The 26,144-nt window shown below is 33.9% G+C and overlaps 1 protein-coding gene across 1 annotated transcript in view; it reads right to left on the reverse strand.

The window, feature by feature from the left end:
- Positions 1–3,025: 3,025 nt before the first annotated feature.
- The window catches only part of DYNC2H1 (dynein cytoplasmic 2 heavy chain 1), a 134,256-nt gene continuing 111,137 nt past the window's right edge, over positions 3,026–26,144 (reverse strand). Inside the window, 5 exon segments of the mRNA XM_088522367.1 lie at positions 3,026–3,417; positions 6,507–6,623; positions 15,342–15,380; positions 15,382–15,424; positions 15,757–15,866. Of these exon segments, the coding sequence (XP_088378493.1) occupies positions 3,259–3,417; positions 6,507–6,623; positions 15,342–15,380; positions 15,382–15,424; positions 15,757–15,866 (468 nt within the window). The 3' untranslated portion in view covers positions 3,026–3,258.

Here is a 26,144-nt window from a genome sequence, read left to right on the forward strand (position 1 = left end):
GTTTAATATTGTATAGTGTCTGTTGTATGTGTAGAATCACTTAGATCTAACAAAATCTTTTATTTGACAAATGATGATTTTGGCTGATCAGTTCTGTTTGCACTTGGGATAATTTTCCTTCCACAATAACTTTTGCGTTTTTGTGAAAAAAAAATTCTAGAATGCAATTTGTGCATTTTTTCTAGAAAAAAAATCTTAAATCAATACAATTGGATGTATTCTACTGCAGCCACAGTATACATGTCTATAGCCATGTAATATATCCATATGACTTCTTATTTTTTGGAACTTTTTAACTGGTAATTTGGTAGTTAACATTGAGACTTAACACATTGTAAAAAAATGACAAAGAGCAAATATTTGTCTTCCGTTATAAACAGAGCATTTAAGAACAACTAAAATAGGCTTGTTTCAAAAAGGCAGTGTATTGCAAATAAGAAAAGACTGCAGTGGGTTTGAGTCTTCAACAAAAATATTCTGCCTGGGAACACAGTGACCCCTTTGACAGTAGACTTGCTTTTTACTTGCTAGATTCACCAAAGAGCATGTCTTCTGACAGATGACAGCACCAATAAATACTTGACTGCTATAAAGCATAAAAGGAAGAAGTTGTTTCTACTAAACACAAGAGAAATGTATTTGTAAAATAAAAATCTAATTTATTTGTATTTAAATACATTCAGATATTACTGTGCAATCTGTTATTTTCAAAGTGTTAATATTTATTCATTTAAGCCTTTTAAATTTTACACTTTGCAATTTTGACTTCTAATGACAGCAATTGGTGTTTACCCAAGATATTCCTCTTTTTCAAATCTTCATAAATGGTTACTTACATGGAAGCAATTTGTGTTTTCTGAGATATCTCTATTTCAGTCTTAAAAGTTTTTGTACCCTTGAAAGTGAAGAGCAGAACAGACGAGTTGAAACACTGGTCTGAATATTAAGGAATTTCTGCTGTTTTATACTGCTGATATATACTTCTCTCTGCCAAAATAAATCCCTAAGAATAATCTCTCTTCTTTAGGTCAGTGTCTAAAGGCATTCTAGGTTTGCAAACTCTCAAAGATCAAGATTACAACTAAAGAGATTTAAGGAAGGAAAGATTAAGCAAATCACTGCCAAAATAAATATCCAACTGATTGCTTAATACTCTGTAAATACATGATCTGAATGACATAGCTCTGTACTTTTTGTGATGATAATTATTTGTGATGATCATCATTAAAAATTTACTAGATTTCAAGTTGCCAAACTTGCTTGAGATTTACTAAAATGATTTTTTTGACACCTGCTATATATATATATATATGTATATATATATATATATAAAATGAAAAATCCAGTTAAACGCTAGAATCATAGAATGGCTGAGATCGGAGGAGACCTCTGGAGATGATTGTCTAGTTCAGTATCCCATGCTCTAGCAGTGTCACCAAGATTCCTATTGCCCAGGACTGTGTCTAGACAGATTTTGAGTATCTCCAATGATTAAGACTCCACAACCTCTCTGGACATCCTGTTCCAGTACTCTGTTACGCTCACAATAAAGATTTTTTTTTTTCTCATATTCAGATGAAGTTTCCTGTGAAGATCAGAAGCAGCCTTGGCTGCAGCAACCACAAGATGATATTCGGGATCTTGCAGGGCAAAAAGCAGGTTCACAACCCTAGAGAGCAGTTTCAGTATCTGCATGGAACAATCCTATGGGATACAGCCCTGGAGAGTTGAGAGTCCAAGCGAATTGGTTGATTTTTCAAAGATCACTTCCCACAAGTTCAATAATAGTCCATCCCAACAAGTAGGAAGTCAAGCAAATGTAGCAGGATGCCTGCACAAATGACCAAGGAGTTCCTGACTAAACATGAAAAGAAACATGAAAAGAAAGTTTGCAAGAGGTGAAAGAAGGGAAAGGTGACCTAGGAAGAATATAGGGACACTGTCCAAACCTGTGGGGATTGGATTACGAAAGCTAAAGCCCATCTGGAGTTGAATATGGTGAGAGATCTGAAGGACAAGAAGGCGGCCTTCTAGAAATACATGAGGAGCAAAAAGGCTTGGGAAAATCTGGGCATGCTGTTAAATGGGGCAGGGGGCCTGCTCCCAGAGGTACTCCATGCCTTCTCTGCCTTGGTCTTTACAAAAACTGATTCTATTCTTTGGTTTTCTAAAATTATCTTCATAAGGCTATTCTGTAATTGTATTTAAGAATTAAACACTTTCAGTTACTGTGTTGAAATTTTGTTATTCTTCAATAATTTTCTGCTTCCTTTGGAATCTCCCATTTTCCTTTGGGATTTTGACTAAATGCTCATCAAAAATTGGACAGCATCCCAATATAATACATCATCAACTAGGGAAATCAAAGCGGAGTATGTTGAACTGAGAAGTTATGGGTCCCTCAACTGGTATCTTTCTTTGTTACCTCACCTATGAACTGGGTAAAAATTTTTGTTTCTCGAGGGTATCTATTATAATAATACTTTTTTGTTGTTGTTGTTTGTTTGCTTGTTTTTGCTGGGCATACAAATACTGATAAAGAAAATGCATTTTAAGCCTAAATTTTGGAATGTATTCATATTTGTGCTCTTATGTGCATACTCTTGTTGACTATTTAGTCCAGTTTTATAAAATGCTGTGCTCAGCAACTTTTAGACAAGAATCTTGATAAGTCTCTTTGACTTATTAACCCATACGAAGTTTATGAACTTCCTAACACTTACTACTAATACAAATAAATTTGATTACAGGTAAAAACATCATTTAAAAAAGACATATTTATTCTGATTTTTATATTTACTAAAACATTCAATTTCAATTCCAAAAAGCAAGTTTTATCATTTTCTTTTATTAAATAATTGAGGTGTAAGAATAATAGTTCAAAAAGCATACTGAAAAGAAGACTAATGAAAACTTCCTGGTTTTGCATTTATTTTCAATATATATGGAATTACAATAGTCATAACATAAAGAACTGCACCAAATTCAAGCAAGAAATATAACACATTGGTGTCTAAAGAAAGAACCCAAATTAAGAGTTTGTCTGTTAACTTTTACAACATCCCACAAAAATACCGTGAAGTTCCAACTCAAGTATAATTAAATTTATACATCTTAAAAGATAAAAAAATAGGAATGTATAAATCACTTCTTTAAAATTGCCTAATAAGTAACGAGAGACAAGCGTCGTTTAATAAGAAACAACTGAGATATATAAGTAATTCTTAGCTTTAAGAGTTAATTTAATACACTTGCAGCTTACTGATTTTTTAAAAATAAAGCAGCTCCGCATTGAATCCACTGGTCTTGGTTTCCTCCACAAGGTACATCAATATTTGTCACCACATGCTCTCTTTCCACGCTGGTGTAGACTGGTAAAGATATGCATTCCTCTGGAGAATATGGACCATATGCATCCTGTCAACAAACCATTAATTAGTTATCATTTAAAATGGAAACAAAATAGGAGAAAAGCACGATCTCCAATGATATGATATTCAATGGATCATTTGATTTAAAATTTAGACAGTTGATAGACAGCAGAAAAATAGTCCCCCTTAGTCTGAGCTAGAAAGAAGGACTACCACCAAGGCAGAGGCTTTAGAGAGGTCTCCAGAATGTTACATTACTCTGCTTCTACATTTTCTATCCAGTTGGTTAAAATGAAATCAGAGGACAGGATGTAGTAGAGCACCCTTCCTGATCCTATGAACTGCATATCAAAATCTTCATACAACTGAAAAACAAGGTCACATTCCAGAAGGTTCAGATAACCAAAGACAAGATAGCAGTTCCCAGTCAGGAGAGAGCTCCTGGAGAGCAGCAGTTCTGGCCTGCAGGGCATGCTCCAATCCCAGGGAGGCTACACATCTCCCTGGGGGCACCTGCACCACCTCCTCTCCTCCGTCCCTGCAGAACAACCTTGCTGCTCCTCACACAACACAGCCCCATTTGCGATCTGCATCTGAACTACCTGCACGTGGGACATTTCATGAGCTGTGCGTTGGCTGACTGGCACAGTGTGCTGTCATCACAAGTCTAAAGTAAATAGAATAACAATCCCTGACACATCTATCTCAAATTTTTTGAACGTCTGTTTTCAGTAGGGTTAAACTGATTTAAATCTTGTTAATCCAAACAATCATTTATACACACTAACTAATGTTATCTAAAAACTTATTTTCTTGCCAGGTATGTAGTTAGAAACTGAAAGAAAATTAAACTTACTTTAAAATGCATGATTAGCAATTTCTATATTGTGAGATATGAGTGAAGAGCACTACATTATGTAAAAGCTCAGTCTTCAGTTGCATTAACTCTCAGAAGAATAGTGGATCCAACTCCTTTTCCTTATCTGGCCAACTTCTATAGTGAAGCCCATATCAAAAAATTTCAGAGCACAGAAAATCAGAAAAGCTTTCTGTAGCTTTCTGTAATCACTTTAGATTTAAAATACAGTAACTAAGAATAAAATCTTAGCAGACTGACAAATTGGTTGACAAAAAGAGGTTTCCGTTTTAAAATAATTATATTTTCTCCTACACAAAGAAGACATCAGCTACTATTCATCTCAAATACAAAGTACACTGAAGGCAGTTTAATTAACTCTCACTTGCATGTGTTTTCCGATAAATCTCTTTACTGGTGTCACATATAACATCTGGATCTTATCTCCAAAGTTTAAAAGAATATAGACTGTTACTCAGAAAAACAGTTTTTAAGAATCTGCTTGATCTCTTACATAAGATAATTGCTTTTCAAGATAAAGACAGGGTTACTGATAATTCTAGCCTTGAGTGTGCATGAGATAAACATTTGGTGTTACCATGTGAAATAGTGTACTGTCATTCTCCCCATTCCACCACTATTCCAGACATAAGGATATCTGTAAGTTATTTGTTTAGAGCATCTTTTGGGTAAATTAGGAATCTGTTTACTTCTCTGAGCAAAACGATCTTCTAAGCTATTAAAGAACTGAAAACTCTTTCATTGGTCTGCTTCATGAATGGTTTTGTTTTTGGTTTTTAACTTCCAATCAATTCAGTTTCATCAAAGTTGAGAGACATTCGTACTGTTTAACTGCTGTGCTCTCAGTCTTAGTTTGACCATTATACTTCTAATAACAGTGGAAATAATAATGGAAATAGCAATAAGAATTCAAAAAAAAAGTTGTTGGAATACAACAGTTTGGTAACAACAGTGTCTTGTATAATATTTATCACAATACACCAAAAATCTCATCATTACTATGTGTTTGAAAAAGAGTAAATTATTATACTTGCAATGTCAGCTACTTTGTCTAGTATATATTTTTCTTTAACATTTTTCTAACCAAACCTAAAATTCTCAAAAGCAAACTCAGTAGAGTTTTCTAGATTGCAAACCAATAAACTTCTCCAGTTAATAAATTCATTTTTGAATGAGAAAATGTATACAAAACATGATAAAAAGTGACACTATTTTTCAATTTTTATATATTGCTAATTTTACTTATTTTGATAGAGAAGTAGAAAAAAAACCCACAGTCATGCCTATTTCTCATTTTTATATACATACTGGATTTTTGGTGTAGATATTTTTAAGTATTTTATTTTGGATCTCTATGTGGAGACCTATGAAATCCCCTTAATTAACTTCCTGTGTCTCAGTTAGTGGTCTAGGCTGTTTCTAGAGCCACATCTGGTTGGAGATTGATCCTAGTTAACCTTATGATGGAAGGAACTTTTTGAGATGCCTACCTTTTACTAAGACTAAGTAAGGAGCTAAGAAAAATAATTCACAGTGGGCACACAATAACTTTTACACAGATAAATTTAATGGGAGGGATACTACTGGAAGTCTTTCCTCCAGTTATAAGACTATATGAATTGCTAATGCTACATGTACTGAAAGAGGTTGCTATGCAATTTATTCCTTTATTAACAAAGATTGTTATTATAATTGGAAAGTAGTACCAATAACAACACTTACTGTTTGGATTACTGATGCCATTTTCATCTAACACAGTTTAGCAAACAGTGGGTTTTTTATAAGTTAGTGCAAGTAGAGGTAAAGCTTTTTTTGCTTACAGATCATATCATGTTCTCTGGACCTTTTAATGCTGTAGTATTTTATTATATTTCTAATTAAAACATGAAGAATATATATTTTATGAATGAACTTCCAAAGTCACATGTACATTTACTAAATGCATTTTTGAAAATGTTACATTCTTATTTTCAAAACGACAAAATGAAAAGGTGACTTTTCATTTTTCATAACTGAAATGAAGGCCTGACTTATCCTGAACAATGATAAGTAAAAACATATTGGCAAGTGTTAAAAAGTTTTTTGTGTTACATAAAAGATATAACTGCTTCTCCTATTTTTCCTAGGTTACTAAGATTGCAATTTTTATTTTAAAATGAGAGAAAAAACAGTTCAGCAACATCATACTGAAAAGCTATTACAGAGAAAAAAGCAAATTATGGGTCTTGAAAGTTTAGGGCTCTTTAATAATTTAGTACCTGTGGAATCCAGGCCATGTAACAAGGGAATACAGATGACACACTGGGAGAATCATGTAGATTTTCTGAAAGTCGGTTTCCATCAAAACTGCAGCCTTCTAGTTGCAAGCCACTGATCTGTCATGGAAATATAACAAATTCAAATACACAGTATAGCCTGAAATACTAGTACAGATTACACTACACTTTAACTAATGATGATCCTCTTTACGGTGACCAAATGCTTATATAAGAGGAAACTAATTATTGTAATGTTATATGTGAGAATAGGAAACAAGATTTTAAAGCAAGATCAGGACAATGCTTCAGAGTCAACTTCCTCTGGTTTGGATTCACATTATGTTAGAGCAAAATACACATAAAGGTCATTATTCATGAAACTGCATTAGATATCAGATATATAAAAGAAACAGCCAAGTGCACAATTACTGCAATGTCAAGAAAGAATAAGCATGACTTCCTGCTTGGAGGTCTGAGCACAGCTTTCAAAGAACGCAACGAGCAATTACAGAATGACAATTCCTGCAGAGGCAAATAAAATATGTTGAAATAATGGTAGGGAAAAATATTATTTAACACAGTGTAAGACTTCTTAGCTAAAGTATTACTTAGAAAAATTAAGTTAACAGAAAGCACAAATATTTATATAAGTAACTATGCTTCATGTATAAAATGTTTGAAATGCTTGCAAATGAGTACTTTCAGACTTTGAAGTAAAAAGCATTCTTCCATTTTTAAAATGAACTTCAGCCCTGAATAAATTAATGATAAAGATATCTACTCTGTATTTATTCCACATGAAATCTTCACTCTCTCATCTTCATTTTATTTTGTCACAATATGGAATTCATGAGTATGAGAAGAATAGCATTCTAATAGCTGCTTTGGCCTGAAAGATTCTATTTTATTCTATTCTATTTTTAGAAATAATATATTTTTAAAAAGCCTGTAGTATAGAAACTATAACAGAAACAGCATATAATTACAGTGTTATAAAATTATTTTTAGATAATTTAAGAAAAGCTGCAGTTAAAAAGTGCTTCATTGGGGGTTAACTCTCACATTTTCATCTGTCTTCCCTCTCAAGTGTTTTTTGTGTTAATATTCTACCAATAATACTCTAGTTTGGGTTCTGCATTTTTACATTTTTAATAAAGAATTATTCCTTCTTTGTAGCTAGACATAATGTAGTCCTTATTGGAGTCAAAAGTCCATACTGCAGTCAAAACCTGCTCCTTTAAATTCATATATCTATTTTAATTTTGTGTTAAGTCCTCTTATTTACAACACATAAGATATATATGCATACAATATATGTATATGATATATAGGCATAAAATAGAAAAAAAGGTTATAAAATATTTCATTTAAAAAAAGTAGAGAAAACTGTGTCTGGCTTTGGATAAAATGCCGAGAGCAGAGGTGACAATATTCTTTAACAAAATCTACACTGCATAAGGGACAGAACTCACACGTCAAACCTCCACAGCTGTGGGCAACCCGGATGGAATATCCTTAACCAATGAATACCCTAAAGGAAATCTCAGAATACAATTTTTATCTAACTTAGACAACATTCACAGATTATCATAACAAGGACTCTCCGAAATGAGTTAATTTTTTCAGATTTTCTATTTGGAACTGCAGAAACTTTTTTCCTCCTGCAATCATCTGTCAAAAGCTTAAGGTCTTGACTATGAAAGTGTGATTCTCCTCTTTCTCCTGCCAATTTTTCTGATCTTTCCCCCGAACCTCCCCATTCAGGTCAGTTGCTTTTAAAGCACAGTGCTAACACCTAATATTTTGTTCTGTTTCTACCCTTTCAAACTTCCAAAACTCTCCAAACGAAGAGGTCAGAGGAAGGAGACTTTATTTAGGAAAAGATCCATTTAGCTGACACAGTCTCATGACAGACAATAAACTTTCCAGCACCATTTCTTCTGTTTTGCAAGGACAAAGAATACGAAGAAAAATATCATAAAAGGAACAAAAGTAACAAAGTCTTACTAATGATTATATTGATGCTTTTCTATAGACTCCTTCTTACTGCCTTCTATTGTACACATCACCACTTTAGGCTTCACTTTAAAAGACACACACACTATACTCTATTCTACTAAATTTCTGACTGACTGTTTTCAAAGCTCCTATTTATCTCTATAGTGAAATTACTAAAGAGGCTCAGGCATCCTGTATGATTTTCTTGCTGCTCACGGTCTTCAGGGAGTTTTGCTTTGGAGTTTACTTTGTTAAATACGTGAGCGTGGCAAAGTAACTGAAGGAAGATACATTTGATGAAGTGGTTTTAAAATTTATTGTGAGGGTGTACAAATGTTTGGCAATCCTGCAAGCCTCTCAAAAAACTTTCCGTAGAAGTGGGTCAGCTATTAAGAAATCTCTGCTGCACACGCATTTCTTCTTTTGATATTGGCAGTTTCTTTGACATTGTAGTTATGTAAAATAACATCATTTGATCTGCTGGAAAACTTCAACGAATCACAGGGACTCCTTTGAAGATGAAGACCAAAACTTTGACTTTGATTCAATATTAAAAGCCACCAAAAAAAAAAAAAAAAAAAACCACACACCAGCACAACCTGCTTTCAGACAGCAGTTAGCAAAATACACTCAGAAATTACAACTGCTGCAAAGGACAATTTTCACAGTAACTGTAATTAGGATGCATAGTATTTTTGTAACACATTCTGGGTAATGACTGGGGTTGACCAGGAGTTTTTGGAGTCTTAATCCTTACAAAGCAAAAAGCACTTAATTTTTGCATGTACTATAGCTACTAGTAGTAGATTCAAATAAAGCTATTTTTACAAATTACAGCTCATGTTTCTTTAAAATACATTTGTAGAAAGTATGCTGATACCATGGAGCCAAAGCATGTCTGCTTCCAAAACTTCAAAAAATTCCAATTCTCCACAATGATTTTATTCTTATTATTTAAAATTATAATTTCTCATGAAATGCTGCAAGCTTCAGCAGATTTCAGGAAGTCAAATTTTTATTACTTTATTACTTTCACAGGTCCTCATCATTATTTTATATTTAAAGATGGAATCATACTGTACAAAAAGACCTTTCTGGATGCTTATAGTCGTCTTTCTGTTAATTGCTAAGAATTTATCTTCAAAATTCATGTTGATGTTATGTATCTGAATATGGCATACCTGCAAATATTTTTGCTTTTCACATTTCTGTTAAGCTCCATCCAAGATCATAGCATTTACTACCCAGAAAGTCACTTGCAATGTTTCTTTTTTCTTTCATTCTATTCTACAACAACTAAAAATGGGATTCAAAAGGAATAAGACTATTTGTTACTGTATGACAGAGCAATCAGTGCACACAGCAAATAGAAGTGAGATATTTGCATTTGAATACGTAGTTATAGTGTAATAGCTATACATTTTCATCACCTTTTGTTAAACAATCCTAAGGATTGTTAAAGAAAGTGTAATTGTATAAGGATTGATCTGAAATCACTCATCATATCCTATTAGGAAGGATCTACTAATCATCATGTTTCTTAACTACTTGCTGAATTAATACTGCTCATTAAATATTAGGTTTGATAATCCACCTAGATCAATGTGTATTCTTGGCCTGACTTAAAAGTTCCTCTGCCTGCTTTGTAGTTAAACAGACAGCTTTAGCACTTCATATCATATTGCAGAGGATGACAGGTGTATTATTTGAAATGTTGGCACACAAAGATCATTTCAAATAGCTACAATTGCTGAAATATGATGCCATTTTTAATAACTACAAAAAAAAAATGAAAAGGTTTTCTTATCATACAGAACACAGTGAGAATTCAACCTATCTATCCTCTTTTTTCCTTATCAGGACAAATTTCAGGTCTTCCAAAACTTCCAAAAACTGGAAAAAATTCTCAAAGAACCTCTTCAAAACAGTCACCAATTGTGTGACTAGAAGGTTACACAAAGTACGTGTGAATCTAAGATTTAAAAGCTATGTTCATCCACATTCCTAATTGATCCAATCTTTCAACAAAATATGCTATTACAATAATTAAAAATTTGTGGATTCAGCATGACTCTCCACACTCCAAAACAAGTCTCCTATCCACCAGAGTATAGAATCAAGTCTTCTTCACATAAAGTGAACCAGCTCTATTAACACATTTTGAGACATGTAAGTCTTAGAATAACCTACATCATGATCTGGTTCTTGTAGGACATACAGGAGATACAATTTAAAATCCATAGTCTGAGTCATGTAAAGAAGGAATATGCAGCAAGAATTTTAACAAATGAATATTTTCTGACAAAAAGAAAATCATATTTACCAATTCTACTAATAATTTGTCATAAACTTTGAGAGTCACATAATTACAGAATGATTGAGGTTGGAAGGGACCTCTGGGGATCACCCAGTCCAACCCTCCCTGCTCAAGCAGAGTCATATACAGCATGTTGCACAGTATCACATTCAGGCAGATTTTGGATATCTCCATAGAAGGAGACAGACCGCTTTCCGGGCAACCTGCTCCAGTGCTCTGTCAATAAGTTTTTCCTGAAATTCAGGTGGAACTTCCTGTGCTTCAGTTTGTGCCTGCTGCCTTTTGTCCTATCGCTTGCCACCACTGAAAAGTCCGGCCCCTTTCTCTTGACACACTCCCTTAAAGATATTTGTATACAGTGATAATATTCCTGTCTGAAGAAGACAGACAGAAGGAGAAATCTTCTCTTCTCCATGCTAAACAAGCCCTGCAATCTCAGCCTTTCCTCGTAAGAGAGATGCTTCAGTCCCCTAAATTTTAAGACTTATTCTACACAAAAACAGTGACTTACCAAAGAGAAATGAATTAAGTACATGCAATTTTGATAATATAATCCAAAGACTAGAGGGACACCAAAAGGGAAGAAATCAGGGATACCTATGGGTATATTTTACAGACAAAAAGCTACATGATTACACAGCCTGTGAACTTAAACACCATAAACCATAACAAGAAAACAATTTCCAGAGAATAAGAAAGGTATTTTTGCATACACAAAGTATGTCTAAGTACATATACTTTTACCTATATTCTACCATTTGTAGAAGCATACACTATAGAATGCCAAGAAACACTCAGTTCAGTTATATTCCAGGTACGTCTGAAACGGAAACAGATCTCCTATTGCTTATGAATTGATTTTAAACAGGCAAATCTTCCTAGAGACCCTAGCTGTTCTAAGGAGGCTATCAAACGAGGAAGCAACAGTTCAGTATCAGACTGAGGTACACAACATCAAACTTCTAGAGATCCAGTCCACTGCAGATTAATAAAATAGCATAACTAAAAAAAAAAAAAAAAGAGGTTTTTTTTTGTTTGTTTGTTTGTTTATTTGTTTGGGGTTTTTTTTTGCTACTACTTTCCATCTTGCTTCCATTGGGCACCAACATCTTCTTCTGAATACAAAATGTCTTACTCTACTGGACTCCTATGTAAGTTTTTCCACTCCTGAATTATGCTCTCTGTAAAAAGCTACACATGGATCTTAGTTGGAATTTCCCAAAGAAGCATTGCTTCTATTTGATTTTGTGACACTTTTTCTTTCTAGATAAAAGATTTTCTATTAGGGGAGATTTTCTCACAAGCATTGATACTTTTATACAATGATAGTATTATCTTTAATAAAGTGGATAAATCATAGTCTTAATATACAGCAGTGCAGACACTTAAAAAATGTATAATATCTAGAAAACCTATAAATAACTTTTTGCTGAACTCCATGAAAACTCTGCTTCTATACTTCCAAAATGTGACAGGGTTTTAAAAAAATCCTTTTAACTTGAAGCAATTGACCAAAATTACTATGTTAGGAGCATAGTATCTGCAGGTTCTCTCCTGTCAGTGGAAAAAGGCAGGTATCTCCCCACAGCAGTTTAGCTCATCTGAGATGCTAATTGTCTTCATAGGGAAGGTGCCTGTCTGTATAGACAAAATGAAGGTGGTAAATCCAGAATTCTGATTTAGGTCTCAAAAGATAGAAGGAATACAACAGGGGCCTAGCTACCTCACCACAGCATGTTTTCAACAATTTATCCATTTTAGATATCTTTTCCTTACCTGAGTTTTTTCTTGATCCTGGTTTCCAAAACATAGCTCCTCATTCTGTAAGTCTAGCCTGATTTATTGACTACTCTAGATACAATATAAACTTGTCCTGCATTAAGATTCATATTGCTCATGTGAACCTAATCTACAATCCAGAGAATCCTTATCCAAGAAGAAGAATTTTAGTGGATATTCTCTTTTTCTGTAACACTGATTTTTTTTTATTCCTTAGTTATAAGACATGTTATACGGACATGATGCCTTGGATTCAGCTTTAGCGATGTAAGTTTCGCCCAGTTTATCATGGCCACATTGGCAAGGACTCATGGAAAAGAATCTAAATATTCAGCACAGCGAGAGGTTGCAAAGCCTTTCTGTACATCTGGTGAATATGTACTAATATAAATTCACTGAATTTTGCTCCTTACTGAGGAAAGGAAAAGAACCAGATGGATGTGATCAACCTTGAGTGGATGTGATCAACCTTGAGTGGATTCTTAATTTTAATAAAAGCAATTACTCTCTTAACTACTTTAGTTAAAATTCTCCTTTTATTTTTGATTTTTCTTGGAACATGACATTCAGTCTTGTAAAGCAATAGTGAATATACGTTAACCTTTTTGCCTACAAATGACATTGACTGCTAACAATATAATCTAACTAATATTTACAAAAAATTAACCACACACATTTATACATACCAAAGAATTACTGGTTCCAAAACATCTAAAGAGGAGTATTGCTATAGAATTCTTTCTACTAAGAAAGAATTCTCCTTTAATTCTATAGTTTCTAAGTGATTAATTCAACCTAGCAACATTAAAATACTAGAACAGTATTTAGCATACGTAAAATACTTAGACATTATAATTCACAGATGGGGTTCATGCCAAAATCCACCAAATTTTTGCATTTCCTGCACACCTGAGTTTAAGACAGTGGCTGTTACTCTTCTGAGGAAAACAAAGCTAAAAAAATCACATCTGTTTTTAACAGCTTTGAGATTAGTTTCTGAAGTGGTGGATGACTGCATTCTATTTTTTCTGTTTAGTTCCTACGAAAGGAACTAGATTGACAGTATTGGAGCCTTCTATTTATCCACAGAACAGATGGCCTGCAGGCAGCATGTGCCATAATGCACATCTATATAAAAATCTATTTTTTGACAAATTATCTCTTTCCCTAGGTCTGCTTACAGAAACAGTTAAGATTTTTTTCCTGAAAAAAGTTTAAATCAGAAAATTTCTTTTTGACAAAATCTGAGAATACATTAAAAAAATATTTCTTGATAAATTTCTGACATTTTGCCAGGGTGGCAGCATGGTTTTGAAGAAGCCCAAGCTGTTAGTATGTACAGCAATAAGCCTATTAAAACAAGAGGCCAGAGATAAGAAATCTGATTTTAGCTCACTGCTGTAAATTTACAAAACCTGGCTGAATCTGCTGCCTTGCAAGAATCATAGAATCAGGATTTGCAGGTTGCCATATTTCTCCGAGGAAGTCTCAAACCTCTAAAAGTACTAAGTATCTGTGTTCATTTATCTTCAGGTTCTAGACTCTCAATGATTCTTAATATTCGACACAGCAACCCTAACTTTTATTTAAATACAAAGATTAAATAATTCTCCTGATCCAACAGGAATTAATTCAACAAAGTTCAGACTGTATTCTAATAAGGTTGGATGTAATCTATAAAAGACTGGATAATCAGTTACTTTTTCTGGCCTTACAATCTATTAACATTTTACAAATATGAAACTCTCATATATTCTACATTAATAATCTTAAGTAGTGTCAGAACCTGGTCCAGAACCCTATTATCTCCCACAGCCTTGCACCTGCTTGAATTATCAGATTAGAGCAGGTGTTCCCTACTTGTTTTCTTCTTGTAATCCTAGTAATCTAACATTTCTAGCGACATATCAAGATACACCTGGATGTGCCTGCATAATTTCACTTGTGTTTCTGAATTAATCTGTAAGTGCTGTATTCCATGCTGAACAAAGTATTCCAACTGTGCAATATTATCATGGGATTAACAAACTCATTGGATGACATGTCACAGAAAACTTATTTGTGAATTCCCTACAAATTTAGGCATAAAATAGGTGGAAAAAGCCAAATTGGCAATGCCACCTGAAATGTTAAGAAGCTAAGTTAAATCACTTCTGGATTCATCTCTACTCCACAGTCCAGAGAATGAATAGGGACTGTTGGCAGTTGTCCCAAGTTTCCATTAACAAATTGCTGGGTCTTAATCACAACAAAAGCTAGTCAGTTATAGTTTAATTCAGTTTATTTACTCCTTAAAAGTCTCAGAACAGTAACTGCAGTTACTAGCACATGGTCTTCACTTACAGTTTTATATATTTATTTCCTCATGTTACCACAAGTCTTTTTCTAGACAAGTGTAGAAAATAAATAAAAGGTGGTCAAGGAGAACTGGACAAAAACTGATTTTATATATATATTGTAACTAGATAAAAGTCAAAGAATATCCCTTTCTTTTCCAGGTACTGTAGAATTTTTGCGCTAAACACAGGTGCAAACTGTTAATAAACCCTTATATCACAGGAACACCAATATATATACAGCTATTTTTTCTGAAAAATGTATGGACAGATGGCTGGACTAGGCTAATAAAACATATTAATGAAACTCTAGGATATCGATTACAGTTTTTATTTTTCTTTTTTTAAACGTGCAACATATGGGAACTCAAGAAATGCAGTAAGAAATATTGCCATGCATAATACCTTAACTTGAAGTTTGCCTTCCTGTATGCGCCCTTTCCATAGAGGCTGTAAATTTAAGGCTATCCACAGAACAACTCATTACTCTGCAAGGGAACATATACATTTAATGTTATGGACATATTACAATGGAAAATTGAAAAACAAACCTGAAAACAACACATTTACAAAATGTACAAAATCACGTTGTTTTGTAGGGAAATATGACATTCTGAATTTCATCAGAATTTTGATAAAATGTCAGGATTTAAACAAGTAATTCATAAATATTCTAATCCAGTGCAATAAAAAAGGATGACTAATGACAGAAATTGACATAATTCGTTAGGTTTATGTTCTGAAAATAAAGTAAATGTATTCACAAACAGGCAATAATGGCACATTATCCAGCCTAAATTGGTAGAATATTTTTCCTCACCTTGCAGTCTCCTGGCGTAACGCATTGAGAAAAGTTTCTGGATGAAACAGGTCTGAGAGATCTAGGGTCTCTGACAGCAATTTCTGGTTTTCTGCTTTTTCTACCCAGTTCTAAAATAGAACAATAGGAGAACAATGAATCCTGCTGATATGGACTGATTTTTTAACATTTTCAGTTGATGTGGACTTACCTACTGTTCAGATTAATGACGGATGTTTGTTTAAACATACTTTAAACACCAAGTCAACATTAATTTTGAACATTTCAAATTGTCAAACAGAAAGTCAACTACATTTAAAAATATGAGGAAACTTAACAAATGATTATTATGAATACGACTCACTAAAGAAACTAAATTCTACTTCATTCTTTTTACAGTGCAGCTCACTTTGTATAATGAAATTTTTGGTGATATTCTAATGTTCTGTTGTATCTCTATTTTACCTTTACTAAAATAAGAATTCATGTTTTCCATCAAAATGGTTTGTCTTTACTCTCTTTGCTTTAGTGAATTCAGACAAATAACACAATTTATTTCAAGTAAAGTTTAAAATGATTCTTTTATATAAACTGCATATTAAAGAACTACTTGATTTTCAACCTGCAGCAGGATTTTTTATAAGTGTATACCAAAAGTTTTTGAAATTATCTGCTAGTATTAATTCAACATTTTAATTTTTAGTATGTGAAGTTCAAGAGGTGTTTCATTCATTTCAGATGTATTAGCCAAGACATGAATTCATAGAATTTCTACTAATAGAAGAAGTAACCTCCTTTATTTCTGGTAGTAAATGAAAACAAGAGTATGTGCATGGGGGTGAATAATTGGCCTCAACTATCCTTGCTGAACATACTACCCAACATAGGTCTTCCACCTTCTCTTACATGCAGATATGAAGCCTGTTACTATGAAAGTCAAGTCCAAAATTGTCTATCAATATACTGTATTTTGTGGCATAAAGAGAAAAGATAAAAGTGTGGCACCTTGCCTGCAACCTTGATAAGCCATCTACGTTATTAACTAACAAAACCTACAAAACTAACTCTCATAGCTTCTAATGCTTTAATAAAGATGCACTCTGTGTTCCCATAGTCTTATAACAAACCATTGTCACCAAAACCTATGAAGCACAGGTTACTAAATTTTATTTGAAAGACAATTTCTCTCCTCATCATCTCCCTCTCCTCTCTTCTTTTTTTAGATCAGGTAGCACTTGGAAGCTCCATTCTCAATTTAAATGGACTAGGAAAGATTCTTTCCCAAACCCAGAAAACTGGGAGGAGGGGATGGAATCTCAACAAATCAAGTGTATATAAATCAATATCTCAGATACCTACCAGGCATGTTGTTGGAATAGTATTTTACTATATTCTCTGAATCACTACTAGATTCTATAAAACTGTCTCAGCAGTGAGAAAATAATCCAAAAATATCACTGAATGAATTTTGGATTTTTTTCTTTGTAAAACATAACTCTACCATAGTCAAACATTTAATGAGTGACCTTTAAACCTGTCACATCACAAATTATGAGCCTTCAACTCAAATGATTATGATTCAGTTAGAGTTTTGCTTTCCATTTTCATTAGCTAAATATAAACAGTAATTGCTCCTATCTGCATGATTCTTTTAATGACTTTAACAACAACTGTTTTATTGTACAGCAGTAACTACGCATTCAGGTTAGGGCAGATTTTGTAAATTGTTTAGTATAATGCAAGTAATCACAATCATTTCAATTTGCATTTTATATAATCATGTTATTTTTGTCAGCAAGTAAACTTTTAATTTAACTGTTAAAGACTAACATTGTCAGGAACATAGATACTTATGTTCCATCCAATTAAAAGACCCATATTGCTTATATTAATTTCTGAACACATATAATTAAGTAGCACTGCAAAACTCACAGTAATAAAACTTTCATTAGACCACAAAAGACAGTTTGCAGTTGCTATCTATACAGGTCTGCAAAAAGCTGAAGACATAATAACTCTTTCACATCTGTTTAATAAATAATTTAGATTAAAATGCAATAAAAATGCTAATAAAATGTATTTTACCACAGGCACACGAATAATTTATTACGCTCTTCCTCTAATATGACCATGGGGCAGAAAGTTGGTGAATTTCTATGGTCTCAGCTATGGTCTCAGTTGTCACAAATACATCCACTGCCACTGCCATAACACTTACAATAGATCAGTGATGGGCAGGACACTTAAGCTGAATTGTGGAAATACTGAAGTGATATTTCTTGAAAGGAGGAATGTTTTAACATATCAGCTACAATATTTTCATTTCCCTTTCACTATATTCTCCTTCATAGCATTTCCCACCCATACATTGACTTCAGTTATCAAACTGATGTAAAGTTGTTTTATTTCTTATTATCTTGGATGACCACGTAGCTTTTCAGTCTGCAGTAGCTCCTTCCATGACCAGCTCAGTAGAAAACGCTGCCTGTCCTGACAGGTTAGCCAACTTAATCCATTTGTCACTTGCCACCCGGATCACAGTAATTCAGTGAATTTAAGGCTGAATGAAAAGACTACAACCAAGACTGTGTAAAACTTAGCTACTGCTTTCTTTGTGATTTTGAACAACACCCATGCTCTCTCTAGTGCCCCCTTTTCTTTGTCATTTTTGTTGTTTTTTATCTCCAAAAGGGTTAATAGTCAAAATCTAAACGATCATAACCAGGTTTCAGCCTATGTTACAGCTGTGATTCATTGTGTTAGATACAATAGTTTATAATATCCATGAAAATGTATTTGAAAGCGATTAATAGCGTTTGGCTTAGAAACAAAATTAAATGAATCCTGAGTCTAACTGCTTTGGAAATAATGTGCAATTTATTTTTTAAAAACACCTTTCCATTACACCAATATTTATATCAATATTTACATTACAAAATAAGAAAGCAATAATCTATGCTGTACTCTTCTTTGTAAAAGGTACCATTACCACAATTTTAGTAAATCCTTCTTAGAATCTTTAATTATAAGTTAAGTTTAAACAGTTACGACAGATTAATTTGGCATATGAGGATTATAAATATAATAGCAAAACTTATCAAAAATGTCAAAAGAGCTTTGCAAAACAATTCCTAGTAGAATATTTTAAAACTTTAATTAATGCAAGTTTCTTCTTTGTATAATAAAAGAATTTTCTTTACTACTAAAATGGATCTGTAAGCATGGCCTCGGGGGGTTCAGTTAGTACTTTTTCATGTATCTTAACATCCAGGAAACATTTTTTCCATTTTCAGAAAGAAGCTTTCCTTATCTCCTATAATCCCAATGCAAACTGAGCACCTTCTATTATACTGGAAGGAAAAAGAAAGGTTGCTGGTGGATTTTAACATTATCATTTGTACAACTTTAGATTCACAGAACTCCTCTACAATGAATCAAATACTTTCCTTTACCTGTTTTAATTCATTTCAAATGTATTTGCTGCTACAGTATTGCTTTCCCCTTGGTGTGATCCCAGTAGAATTAGCTTAAGGAAAATCATGTAAATCACTACAGAAGTGATTTCATTTTTGTGTCTATACAGAAAAACTGTATTCAGAATATATATAGAATATACATTTCTGATTTTGCACTGGTGTTGGATGGATTGAATGTTATTAAAAAAAATAATTACTTCAGACATGTCCAACAGCGAACAATGGTGATTAATGATGTTAAGGGAGAGAGTAGTCAGTAAACAAGAGTTTAGATGCAGCACAGGTCAGTTAAACAGTTATGCTGGAGTCCTATTTCCTTCGCAATGCAGCAGCTGCTCCACATGCATGTGCTTAAGCTGTGTCATTTCATCGTAAATGCAAGCTAGAATACTTGTGTTTTAATGCAAGTATATGAAATTAAGTAATTTTTTCTGACAGTAAGCACCGAGAGTGTAACACGTAGCTACCCAGCAGCAATTGGCATATAATGGTTTGCTATCCTGTGGCATTTGCTTCTATGTGAAATTCTTGAGATATTGTAGGTAAATGACGTGACCATGGCTCATGAACATATGAGTACTGCAGTATTTCACATATATGATAAGATATGCATGCTATCTTTTAAATGGTAAATCATGCAGGAATTAAATTTGGAGACAAAAATTTATTTTTCTTTAAATATTTTTCTAATTTTATTTTATTATTTCAGAGCATGTAGACCAAAACTGTTAAGTGCTCTAAAGAAAATACTAATTCTTCACTTCAGTTTGATATGCCTCAGAAGCTTCGTGTTTGTTCAATAAATCCGGAAACTAACATAACAGCACAGTGTCTGAGCATATAAATTCTGAGTCCATTAGGCTCAACACTAGCTAACAATGTGCCAGGAGCAGAGGTGCAGTAAGGCATAGCTAAGGGAAGCATAAGCATTAGCATGAGAAAAATGGGGTCTCATTTTAGTTACTGTATTAATTTATATTTATCAAAACTGGGACATAGTTTTCTATGAGTTGCTCTTTCCTGTATTCAGTAAGGACAGCAAAATGACCACTCTGCATAAGACCTGTAACTATTAGAGAAGTTATTCACTTTAAACTAACAGATGACCGATTATCAAATCTTAAGTATCAGCTTTAAAAAAAAAATTCTATATTACCATTAAGCATAAAATCTAATTAGAGAATTCTTCTTTGCTTTAGGCTTTCAGCTAACAGTAAACACAGTTAATTAGTTTCTCCTAACACACTTCATTGAGACTGCAAAATATAGAGAAAATCTTTCAACCATACCTGCATAGAAAACACCTCTTCTATACTATTATGCCATTTTCCAGTCATGACTAATCTAACTTTCAGATACACATGCCGTGTTTCCTGCACAAAAGAGTTTAATAAGAAATTGTTTGCTTCTATGGGATACATGTTTCAAAATACCCCATAACCAAAAAAGGGAAATTTCATCTTCCCTAAGGAAAAGGAAATCACAGAACAGGAACAGTGGCTGATACAATCCCGCGCTGACAAAAGAACTAAGTAACTGTGTGGCCATGGCTTGCACCACAGCATCCTGGCACATGGCCTCTTCACCGATGCTAAAGCTCCCAGACTCCACCGAACTGAACACCAGCAGATTTCTGCTCAGACTATCAAATGCTTTATTCAACCAAGTACAAATTAGAGTAAAAAAAAGATTAATTTTTTTTTTTTTTTTTGTAAATTGGTGTAATCATCTGGTATGGATCAATGGTTCCACTGATGCCAAAGCCTTCAGAATAAAAATATCCCAGCTACAATTTATAAGCTGTGTACAGCTCATTGTAGCTCACAGAGCCTTTCTCTACAACAGGAAAGGACATTTTTCTGCTCTTGCTAACCCCAACAGAGCATGTTTAGCATCTAGGCACTGGAGGAAAAAAACTCCCTGACGTGTTTGATTAGCACTAGGTATATCTCCAGGTGCGACAGTGCTAGGATCACAGAATCATAGAATTGTTAAGGTTGGAAGGGACCTCTAGAGGTCATCTAGTCCAACCCCCCTGCACATGCAGGGTCACCTAGAGCACGTGGCACAGGACTGCATCCAAGCGGGTTTTGAAGATCTCCAGAGAAGGAGACTCCACAACCTCTCTTGACAACCTGTTCCAGTGCTCTGTCACCCTCACTGTCAAGAAATTTTTCCTTAAGTTCCTGTGGAACTTTCGATGCTTCAGTTTCTCGCTGTTTCCTCTAGTCCTATCTGTGGCCACCACTGAAAAGAGGCCAGCACCATCCTCCTCACTGCCTCCCTTGAGGTACTTATAGACACTGATCAGCTCCCCTCTCAGCCTTCTTTTCTCCAGGCTGAACAGGTTCAGCTGTCTCAGCCTCAAAAGCTTTCCAGGATCCTTCCAGGAGTCCTGGAAAGATGAAAGAAAAGCAGGTCTGGAAAAATCTGAACATAACTGTATGCCTTTTTTTTTTTTTGGATTTTTTTTCTTTATCATGTTACACATATTAGATGAATGAAATTTGGAGAAGCTTTAAGACAGAACAAAGCAGACTGTTGATATGTCACCCTGGCCCAAACACATCCCTTGCAGCTCTAATAGAGACTAAATGCCAAAGAACCAACAGAAAATGGATGTATCATTGATTTGTGTTCATTACTTCTTTCTCATATTATCAAAAGCTTGTATAACATCAAAAAGTTTGTATAACATCAGCATCTAGCTAGCCCTGACTCTTTCTAACATACATGACACCAATCCAGGACTGGATGAAGATGGCCATAAAAAGAAAATATAACTTGCCTCCCTCACCTATATCCAAATATCTTACACAGATATAATATGAACATTTTCAAAAGCAGCAACATGCAATACTAGGAACTTTCTAAGACAATCCTGAAGAGAAGAAATGTAGCATGACTTCATTTCAAACCTGTTCTTGGGAAGCAATATGGAGAAAGAGACATGATAGGATAATTTAAGTAAAAATATTCCAAAAATATTAAAGACAATGCATTTTGAGAGCTTTATTTTAAATACATTTTTGCTTTCTTATTTTTAAATCCAGTATATTTTGTCTTCATTCATGTAGTTCATTCAAAAATATTGGTTTTGGCACCCACTACATGAAATTTTAAAGTGATTTTGGTACCTACTTCATAAAATTTAAAAATGTTTTATCACAGAATCATAGAATAATTAGAGTTGGAAGATCTATAGAGATTTTCTGGTCCAATTTCCCACCCTCAAGGAAGGGCCAACCTAGATTAGGCTCTGGGTCTTGTTCAATGATATTTTAAGTATCCCCAATGCTGGAGATTCCCCAGCCATTTCTAGCCCACCTGTTCTAGTGTCTCACCACCCTCACCTTGATTTATTTCTTCTGCATTTTCTCTTGTTGCAGCTTGTGTCTGTTTCCTCTTCACTGTTCTTAATAAGGGCCTATATATATGCTTAATTAATACATGAAACATTTGATTTTTTCAAGACATATAACTGGAACACACTAGGCATTTCTTGTTAAATATTTAATGTTTAAGAGCAGAAGTACAAGTTCCAAGTGGTACAAATCAAGTGTACATTTATGAGAGCTGATATGACACTTTCAAACAGAAATTATAAATTCAAGTGATTGATTCATCAGAGAAAAATCCTTTCTGAGACTCTAATTGGATGACCCTTTCCACTTCAATGGCACATAAGATTGACCAGGGCCCTGTCCAGTCTAAAACTGATTATCTCCACAATATCTTTGGGCAACCTGTTCCAATTTTGACTAGTCTCACTGTGAAGAAATTTTTCAGTATATTTAATTAGAACTTCTTTTGCTTCAACATGTGCTAGTTGCCTTTTGCCCTGTCTTTGTCCACCTAAGAAAAGGTCTGCTCAGCCTTCTCTTCATCTGTATCTCCTTTATCTCTGTATCTCATTCTCTTCTTAGGGCTGAATAAACCTCAGCCTGTCCTTACACTTCATTTCTTCCAGCTGTTAACAATGCTGTTGACCATCCATTGGATTTGCTCGTCTGTCCATTTATTTTTCAACGACCTCTTTTTTTTAACTTAAGAGTCCCAAACTGAACAAAGCACTTCATACATGGACTCAAAAATACAGAATAGGATGAAATAATAATTCCCTTTGTCTTTTAATAAGGTCATTAAGAATTTTGTATTTCTCTAATATCACGGACGGCATATATTTCTAACAAATGTGCAGTTAACAAGCAACACATCATTTATTCTTCTAACATTTGACTATATTTTTTACTTGATAGATTTCTCTGTTGATATATTCAGACTATCAATTCTGCCTTCCACAGTCTGATGAAAATGAAACACATTAATATAAATGACTGAATAAATCTTTTTTTCTAGTAACTTGAAAAGCCACATATCTGAACAATGAACAGTATTTATTTTAGTTCTAAATTATTTACTATATTTTACCTGTTATGCGGATAAGTTCAGTTAATTATATTTATTATAAAGGATCATGAAATAGTAGAAATGACATGGAAAATGGCAATTACACAGTGCATATAAGAAAAAGGATATGGAAGACTGTACATCAGTCGAAACCCCATGGGAATTTGAAACTCAAGCCCAGACAAAGAGAATAAATTCCATAGCGGATTCTAACACATCATTAAAACTCTCCTAGTTCACAGATGAATATACAGAACTAACAATATAAAATTATCAGTGCCTGTAAACAGATTCCTTGGCATTTTCCTCCATGTTATTGGACACGTTCTAATTCATTATTTATATTATTCAGTTAAATAGATTGGAAAACCTGCCATAGAACAGTATAGTATTTAACCTTCCTACATTTATGCCTTTATGCATATCCTTTGTATGCCTAAATTCAAGATGTAAGCTTCCTGTCACCTTTAAGAACTCTCTTCCTCAAGTCTTTTTTGCCAATTATGCAGCTTGCTGAACACTCAGGAACACCAAGAACTGGACTAAAACAAATGAAAAATACTCAACAGTCTATTGGATGACACTACCTCTGTGTTTAATTAAGTTTTAATATTTAGTCATAATAACAGAATGACTAAGTGCCCCGCAACCTGCACTTGCAACTTCATTTAAATGTGAATTACCTAGAGTTGAAGTACTGAACACACAACAGATGATATGGTCAAGACCTACTTTCATGAATACAACTTGTTGTCATAGACTAACTTCTGAATGAGAGCTCTGAAATCTTAAATCCTCATTATATTAAAATGATAAATAAAACACTAAATGATTTTCAACAAATTACTAATAGAAGACCAGACATTTGCATCAATTCATGGTAATCAGAAGACCAAGTTACTGCAACTGAGTTGCGCTTAATAAAAGACGATTGATTGGACATATCTAAAAATTGCTATATTAGCATTTGCTGCCGTTTTCTCATTTACGGATATCTAGAATGTAATATTGTCACAGGATTTGAAAGCATAACGTAAGGGCAATCTTTTTCATATGCAAATATTAACAAAAGTCCTTTTGACTACCACTATTGTAATTAACCTTAGAGATTTTGTCAGAGAAGACTATCACCATTGCTTTGTGCCTTATCTGCCGCATGGATTTGTTCAAGATTACAGAGGGGGACACAGCGAAAAATGTTAGCCAAAACTGAGAGGCCAAGACTTTACATGCAGGAAAGTAAATGCATACAGTTTATTAATAATGGATTGCTGTATCTCTTCAGATATCTTCCTGTACAATGAAAACGCATACAGCAACTTAAAGAAAAAATATTTAAAATGTTAATTATTTTTCTTACATTAAATAAAGTAAACAAACTACAGCTTTAAACCACATATATGATATATGGTACAATTTCTTGTAAGATATGTAGTATGTAAACAGTAATTTGTCTCTGCAGAAAAACTCAGATTATTAACTCAAGCTCCTTTGAATTCACTAAGGTGAAAAAAAACAGCTCCTTTGAAAGTAGGAACATTATGCATATACATACAATGACTTGGACTTTTCTTCTTTTCTTTAATGCAATGCTTACAAAAATCTTTTTAAGCATGATCATCTTCTGCAATCAATTTCCTACAGAAATCACAGAACTGAATGACTATTTAACAGTGTGATAAAGAATGCTTCTCACTTGAACTTCTGTTTTCAAGGTGCTTTTCAATAATTTATAGAAGTTTATAATTTGGGGAGTAAAATCAACAGGACCTGAATTCTATTATAATAGATTACATTTCAAAACACACTTAAGCCTAAAGTTTACAGAAAAGCTTGTGGCTGCCTCAGTTAACAGGGTATCTAAATTTCCTTGTTTTTAAACTTCAGTAATTCACAAGGAAACCAAAATGATACAAGTAATAGAAAGGAGAGATTTTAGCACTTCTGAAAAATAAGGTCTTGTATTGGAGAAAAGAAAAAAAAAAACTTAACTTGAAGAAAACTCTCCACCTTCATACCCGTGCATCTGCACAGCTCCCCATTAGAGCAGTATGTGGATTCTCTGAGCACAGGAAATGCTCCAGCTTCCATTTTAGCTTCCTTACAGGTTAGAGAGCAGGGCAATCCCTATGGCACAAGAAAGTCACATACTCCCACTCCCATGGCTGTAAATACCAGCAGAAGGGAAAGGGAGGAGATCCAGAACTTCTTCAGAAAAAACAAGCTGAGGTTTTTTTTTTTTTTTTCAGTCTTATGGAAACAAGTAAGTTTTAATTTGCTGACCCGAAACAGTTTTTCAGTGTTAATACTCATCCTGCATTTAACTGTCCTTCTGTTTTGCCACATTAATAGGCAAATTCTGGATCTCCTCCCTTTCCCTTCTGCTGGTATTTACAGCCATGAGATGCCTAGAGCTTTCCTGTGCTCTAGGCACAGGATGGGTTTCAATTCCATTATATGTCTACACAGACGTATACTATTGCTAAGCTATGGTCACATAGCGTGCAGGGCAGGAAATTCCAA

This window comes from Tinamus guttatus, unplaced genomic scaffold (genome assembly GCF_059628265.1).
Source record: "Tinamus guttatus ecotype Peru unplaced genomic scaffold, ASM5962826v1 Tinamus_guttatus_pri_ptg000150l, whole genome shotgun sequence".
Classification (NCBI taxonomy): Eukaryota; Metazoa; Chordata; class Aves; order Tinamiformes; family Tinamidae; genus Tinamus; species Tinamus guttatus.